The sequence below is a fragment of the Nanorana parkeri genome, unplaced genomic scaffold (assembly GCF_000935625.1).
Source record: "Nanorana parkeri isolate BGI_ZX_2015 unplaced genomic scaffold, ASM93562v1 scaffold70, whole genome shotgun sequence".
NCBI lineage: Eukaryota > Metazoa > Chordata > Amphibia > Anura > Dicroglossidae > Nanorana > Nanorana parkeri.
This window is the reverse complement of record NW_017306338.1, coordinates 1,743,837-1,751,630: the sequence shown is the minus strand read 5'-3', so window position 1 is coordinate 1,751,630 and position 7,794 is coordinate 1,743,837. Positions and strand designations below refer to the sequence as shown.

The 7,794-nt window shown below is 41.6% G+C and overlaps 1 protein-coding gene across 2 annotated transcripts in view; it reads right to left on the bottom strand.

Annotated features, from left to right (window-relative positions):
• MAP7D1 (MAP7 domain containing 1) overlaps window positions 1-7,794 on the bottom strand; it is a 92,043-nt gene that overhangs the window by 21,994 nt on the left and 62,255 nt on the right. Inside the window, exons 4-6 of one of the 2 annotated variants that reach the window (XM_018576593.1) lie at window positions 2,558-2,721; window positions 1,850-1,958; window positions 1,171-1,281 (exon numbers count right to left, since the gene is read on the bottom strand). In XM_018576593.1, the coding sequence (XP_018432095.1) occupies window positions 1,171-1,281; window positions 1,850-1,958; window positions 2,558-2,721 (384 nt within the window). The remainder of the gene's footprint in view (window positions 1-1,170; window positions 1,282-1,849; window positions 1,959-2,557; window positions 2,722-7,794) is intronic. The other variant, XM_018576594.1, reaches the window with a different exon arrangement.

Genomic DNA, 7,794 nt, shown 5'->3' with positions numbered 1-7,794 from the left:
TTTTTTGGTTGTTATGAAAGGCATCACGTTTATAAACTGGATTATTTATCTTTTTTTTTAAAACATCTTTATTAGCTTGCCTATTGCATGCATGATATACAGTTGGAAAAACATGCTGGGCTTTCTCACAAGAAAGCACAGAACTACAACCTTGCTTTGTGGCAGAGTTTGTTAAACTACTACTTAAGACGTTAATGTCTTTGCCTGCAAAGGAGTGGAATGTGCCCCTGTGTGGTCATTCAGGTCTATTTTTGGCACAGCAGCTGTGAGGAAGAGACTTTAAAGAGGATAAGTGTTGCCTGGAGTTCCATCTGCTGGCTGCAATTGACAAATATGAAATAATCATGAGCGATATTTCATATTTACCCAATTCTTTTTTTCCTTTTCTTTTTAAGACTTAATATATTGGATTAAATAAAATGTAAAAGATCCAATTGTCCTTCACAGAGATAGTTTGGATGAGCGGGCACCCCAACTCCAGCCTTATTTCAGCGGAACAATAACAACATCAGTAAATGGCATTTACCCCCACCCCCCTCTTATTTCTGCACAAACTCTGTCACCCAGGGAGTATCTGCCAAGGTTCATGCATTATTATTGACTACAATATGTTCGTAATCAATCAACATCTTATATACTTTATATACCTTTAAAGCTGAACTCCAGGCATATAAGATATCAATGAAGGCAGCTCTTTATTTTAATTAAGCTTTTATAAGTCCATAAATTTGACTTGGTATCAGCCTCTTGCAATTCTCTGTACAGTGGAATTCACACGGTAGGAAGGGGGTTGGTTTAATTGCAAATGCACTGGCAAGGAGCATGTTGATAGGAGAAGAAAGCAGTGTAATCAGTAAAATGACTTCAGTGTGCTGCTGCTCTTTTACTGTCCAGTCAGCAGGCGGTGGAGAGAGGACACCGCTGTATCTCTTTTATAGTCTATAACTGGACCAGAGTTAGTGGTATCATCCACCTGGCTGTACTGTGTGGCAGGGCTATGCAAATCATAGAACTGGACAGGCAGAAATACAAATCCTTTGGCAGGTAAAATGGCTCCCTTATATGTATTTCATCTGTATTAAGTGGTTTGCCTGGAGTTTAGGTTTAAAGTCACCAGTACTCAAGTGCTGGGGAGGAAATCCCATCACAACAACACTACAAAGCTCTTACTTCTATTTGGAGAGTTCCACAATGTGGCAGAGGATTTAGATAGTCGCTTGTTGATTATAGAGTCAACATGTCTGGGAAGATTCACTGCAGATATGGAGCATCTGTTTGGGCCTGAAGTAAAGAGACACAGTAGAAACCAGCCAGCATTTACATTGCTGTATGAACTCTTTTCATCAATATTCATCATAGTGTTAAACATATATATACATGCAGGCTGAAGAGTAAAGAAAATGTAACAGAGTACTCTTCTAATTGTTTGACTAGAAAACACAGCTAGAATTGTTTTCTAGAAGTGGAACTTTTGTTTTTATACTTTTTTTTTCCTTTTTTTTTTATTTAAGGATGTCCACCCAGCTCAACTTTCTTCATCAGAAGCCCAAACTAAAGAAAGCACAGGCTATTGGAAACATATGAATTCTGGAATACCTGTAACTCACAGTTGACTGTTAAATGAAGTGCTGCTCCCAAATTTGAACTTTAGCAGTAATGGATTCCGATTTCTTAATGTTCAAAGCCCTTACAGCAAGCAACCAGCTGGAAGAGCATTAAACCGAGAAGTTTGTCAATACTTGCTGCCACTGTAGGTGTATACCTACCTATAAGTCACCAAAAGGAAATAAGGCAATTCCTAAAATAAAGCACTGATAGTAAGCCCATTGCCAGCATCCCCATGGTATACCTCCTTTAGGAGAGTTCTGATTGAGCGCTCCTGCCCATGACCATCGCTGCTGACGAATCTCTGCCCAGGTCTTCTTAGAAGTACGGTTGACGGCTGCCTCATATTTTTCCTAAGAATTGACATGTTTAGTATATCAAAATGTATTGTGTGATCAAGCAAAATTACGGTATACTTTACAGTGAAAAATTAAATGGTAGATAAAATTCTGCTAGGCATTTAACAACTTTTTTCAGTCCAGAAATCTGTATCAAGGACCAACACTGTCCTCTTTACCACTGCCATTTTATTGCTTCCTATCTCAAACAATATGACAACCAATCTCTACTTCATTATTCCATTTAATGAGACTTTGGGAGGCTATAAATAACATTCATGCTCTTTGACCTTCTTACTGCAGACATTGAAGTGATAAATGCCTTTAAGTGATGATTAATACACAGATTAGCACCAAAAAGTGAATTTTTTGCGTTAACTGGTATTATAGCAGTGATGACATATTTTCCGTAGTCATCCTATGAAAGATAACATTACATATGACACCACTCAAACAGGTCAAAACACTGAGAATTGGGGATGTTTTCAACTAAAGATAATAAAACGTAAGCCAATAGCTAGATGCTGCTGCATGAAGGCCAAGAGGCTGTTGCATGAAGGCCAAGACCAGAGTAGTAAAGGTTTGAAATAAACACAACTATGGACCACCATTACCTTATTCTTCTCATGCTTTAACCTTTGTCGTTCCTCCAGGAGGACCCTTTTTCTTTCAGCCTTCAGTCTTTGTTCTTCCAGTCTCTTCCTTCTGTCCTGTATTTGCTTTTCTCTGAGCTGTTTTGCCTTTTCCTCTTTCTCAAGCCACACGCTCTTCTTTGCAGCTAAAGAGTTAAAATAGATGTTTGGGATTGCACAATAATGTTTATTCTAAATTAGTGTCAGATGGAGATCTCAGCACTCATTTTAAGCATAGGAACACAAGCCCTATAGCAAGGGGATTAAAAAGATAATGTTTTGCCTTGGCTTCGATACTGCAGTGCAATATATTTTTTAAGCCAATTATTATCTTATGAATATGGGTACCCTGCTGACCAACATGTTAGGCTTAAAGTAAGTGACAGTAAATTCAGGAGTTAAATCTTTGCACTGACGTACCTTAACTATAAACAAAAATGTATCTTACTTGTGTATCACTCAGCTGTAGATCCTCAAATCATCTCCGAATTGGTGCTGACACTGTCCTTTCTTCTGGAGGGTGACTACTTTTGTTCCCCATGGTTCCTGTGTGTGTTGTAAAGTAGCCACCACTCCAATCTCACTCCTGTGATGGACTACAATCTCAATACAAATTAGTAAACTAAATGTGAGATTGTAGTCCATCACAGGAGTGAGATTGGAGTGGTGGCTACTATACAACACACACAAGGACCATGGAGAACAAGACTAGGCACTTTCCAGAAGGAAGGACAGAGTCCGCATCAATTCAGAGATGATTTAGGGATCTATAGCCGAGTGATACACAAATAAGATACATTTTTGTTAAAAGAGAACCCAACCTTTTTTGGTCATAGTTCTCTTTAGGGTCACAGGAAGACATTTACCAATGTCCTCGAGAGCCCAAACTTTGCATATAGCGAGCTATCTCCGCTATATGCTGACAGCACGGAGCTGCGCTGCAGCCGGGGTGGATCCCAACCATATTGTCAGGATTCACCCCGCTGCCTGATTGACAGCTGGCACTGCCTCCCTAGAGCCAGCTGTGCCCGCCCCTTCTCGTCTGTCCAATCAGCACTGGAGAAATGGAGAGTGGAGGGGGGAGAATCCCTGTGGGGAGCGGTGACCGACAGTCACCGCTCTCTGTAGGGAGAAGATCATTGTCGCACATCAGTTCTAATTATGGGGATGAGTGTATTTCACTCTGCCCATAATTATCCTTTAATAGTTATGGTACTGCATTGTTAAGATTTAACTCCTGAGTTCAGTGTCACTTTAATTAATTCCAACATGAATGTGAACCTCTAAATCAATTATTCTCCCACATCACTGTGGACCTTCAACTCCTTGTGACACATGACATCTTACTTTAGCAACGAAAAACTCAAGTGTGTCAAAATGAAGGTTCTTTTATTATACAACAGAGGATATTTAAATATAGAGGGGGGTTTGTGGTAGAGATAATAAATTATAGTATATCTAAAAACAAACATGTAATATTAGGCAAATAATTAGTCCTTACATGTGGCCACCGCATTTGTTTTCTTTATTTTTACTGGATAATCCTGTAAATAACAGTCCCCACCAGAGTGCCCCCTTACACTGGTTGTCCCCACCAGAGTGCCCCCTTACACTGGTTGTCCCCATCAGAGTGCCCGCTTACACTGGTTGTCCCCATCAGAGTGCCCCCTTACTCTGGATGTCCCCATCAGAGTGCCCCCTAAACTGGTTGTCCCCACCAGAGTGCCCCCTTGCACTGGAAAACCAAGTACAGACCGTATGTTGTGCTAATTGCACGTTCCCATGCTTTTAGCACACTGTGTACCTAGCGTGTGATACCATGCAATAGGTGTATCATGTTGCCATTGATTTGAATGGAGCTACTGTGCATTGCAGCGCGGTGAACAAGAGTAATGCATGTACTACTTTTTTCACAGCAATGCATGGTATTATGGTACCCCCACATTGTCCTGCTGTGCATGTCCGCCATGAGGTGCATTGGGGTGCCATTCAAATGAATGGCAACACAACACACCTAACACATGGTACAGTACGCCAGGCACGCTGTGCGATAGCGTACACTTAGCGCAGCACTATAGTGTGTATGGGGCCTAAACCTGCATTGACCACCTCCATACTAAAAATGTTCAGCTATAGGATTTCCAGTAATGAATCCAAGAAGCATGATCACTATGCAGCAAATGCATTGTTCTCCAACTTTTATAGGGATTTACAGTTACTTTGAATTTTTTTTTTTTCTACAGGGGAGTGAAAAATACTGTCCTTTGTAACTTGTTGTTTCATCCCAATTCCACAGATCCAGGCTTCAAAGGGTAAGTCAGTCTTAAGCAAAAGCTAAAATCATTTTGTAGTGCGTCCATTACTAAAAAGAATCGTACATAAAAAGACCCACTTCTGCTCCTTTATCCTTCACCATTGGTGGGGTGACTTTGGGGAATGCATAAATGCACTCAGTTCTGCAGTAGGTTTCAATCAATGTTTATAGCTGAGATAAAACATTATAAAACAAAATCTGATCAATATCTGTTATCCTGCAATCTCACAAGGCTTGGAAAGAAGCCAGTGAGGTAGACTACCCATCCCTGCCATCTTTAACACTATACTACCCCTGTGTAATGTACAGTGTAGTTGTTAATACCCAGCCAACAAAACCTAAAGCCAAGCAGGCTCCAGGAGACAATGCTGTAACACAAGACTTTTAAGTAAGCAAGCAAAAATAGTATTCTGGTAAACAGAAAATTCTTATTTTAGTGAGTTTTAATCAAGTACGATTTTCGCAGTGGAGCCTGGTAGGTAAAGTCAGCCCATCTTCTTCTTTGCCAAACTTGTTATCAGCTATACTTTTTTTGCATCCCAGGAATATATTTACTAATGTTCACCTGGGACTCCTGGGAATAATTCCGACAATATTGTCACCCAATTGCCTGATTGGCAGCTGGCCCTGCCTCTCTAGAGCCAGAGTCAGCTGTGTCCGCCCCCTCCCCTGTCTGTCGCTCCAATGAGCGCTGGAGGAACAGAGGGCGAAATCCCTGTGGGGGATGATAACCGACAGCCCTGCCCTCTTCAGGGAGAAGACTACGAGCTGAGCGATCACATGATTGCTCAGCTCTCGATATATAGAGCCGGTGTGTGACAGATGCCAGCTATAAGTATTGGGAAGAGTATATTTTACTCTCCCCACACTTCTCCTTTAAATACTTCAAAACGGAGGTCTTCCCATCATAAATCCTGTCCCTGTCTGCCATAGAGTTTTGGGTGTTCCTGCCCATCCTTGCATCCTCTCTAGCACCTCCTGTTTCTTTTTCTGTAATGTAAAATAAATACTCCAACAGGGAGAGGGTAAACCCCTCATAACTACCACCAAAGGTGTACCGACAGGGGCACCCCCGATCCTTTTTGCCACCTAAGGCGGGGGTGAGGCAGTGGTGCATAGATGGTTGCCAGGAGCTGGGCGGGGCGCTGAACAGAGCGTCCCAGGTTGCTGAGAGCTGGGCAGGGAGATGTGTATGGCCTGAACACGTCTCCCCCTGGCTCGTAGCGACCTGAGACGCTCTGGCTGCAAAGGGGGCGGCATTGTGCAGCAGAGCGGCCATGCTGCCCCCCCCCATGTGAAGCTAAGAGATGCCATCTAAAAGGCAACAGACCTGTGTGCAGATTCTGCCTAAAAAAAGCTCATGTACTTTTTTTGAGCTAGCTACAAACAAAACAGAGGTGTGAATGCGGGCGTATACAGCTAAGTAAAAGTATAGATGTGGAAGGGATTATCTGACAGAACTCCACAAGAGGGTAGAAATAGATATTGATTAATTTGTATCCTATGGCTGCAGGTCACCGAGTTATGACAGCAGAATCTTGTGCATCACATAAGGCTGACAAATGATAGCAGTCATATATCAGCTAGACGTAAGCCATCTACCATGTCAGCCCTCTGGAGAATTGAACATCTACAATGCAACAGAACAAGAAACTATTAGTTCCAGATTAGAGCATCACAATACTAAAAGGTGCCCATACACTGTACGATTATCGTACGAGAATCGCGGGAAATCCCGCGATCGTACGATAATCGCAAAGTGTATGGAAGGCGTGCAACCGTTTCTACTGTACGGTCGCACGTCTTCCGTCGAACAAGCAGGCTTGAAAACCCGCCAAGAATCGTACCGCCAAGTCTTGCGATGGTTGTAAGGTGTATGGGCACCTTTAGAGGAATGACAACAGAAGAGCCCGCACAGTGAAGGTTCTATACACATCTCTTTTCCTTGGTGCCACACACATAGTGACATTAAAAGGCAAAATATTTTTAAGTTATTTCAGATGCTGATTAAATCAATTACAATGGATGCTGTGCTTGTTGAGGTTTAAACATTTTAGTTTCCTGCAGAATCAGCAGGTCCCCTGAGCACTGGCACTGATATTCTGTTTTAGGGTGGCTCCTTTCCCTTGCAGGTTCCCATAGAGCCACCCTTGTGTGTGCTAATAGTAGTAGTAGTAGTAGTAGTAGTAGTAGTAGTAGTAGTTCCCACAAACATACAAGCTCAGCAAAGCAAAACATCCTCCTCCCCCTTCCTCTAAGCTAGTAGACTGATGGCTGCTGGAGATTGCTCCATTTCTTGTGATCTTGTACGGCACAAGAAGTTTAGGGAAGCTGAGCTGAGAGAGTTGAAGCTGTTTAAAAACACGATGAAGTACTTGGGCAAATATGTAAAGAAATACTTTGCTGGGCAATTTATATTTGTTTGATCTGGATTAATTAGTGAAAACATGTTGAGAGTTAACTACTACTTTAACTGCTGGTTGTATACTCTGCATGGCATATAGATTAACCCTTTCTGTGTTGTATTATTTCCCATGGATTGCCATTGTTACAGTTTATCAGACATTTACTTGTACCTCATCTCCCTACTTCTACTACAATTGCCAAATATATTGTATCCTGACCATTGTACAGTGCAAATATGTTATGTGTATTTTGGTTTACTTCACATGCCAACATTTATATTCATTTTTCTTTATATGCAGACCAAGATGCCCAGTCACAGTTACAGAGACAGGGATTGGGTTAAACTAGAACACTGCCAGGGTGCTTTAGTAAGTAAGTACCCCTGATTTGTGCCACCCCTATAACTGTCACTTTTGCTAGGCAGCTTGGCCTGCATTAAACTATAGAGAAATATATATATATATATATATAACATGCACATAAAATAAAGAAGGACCAT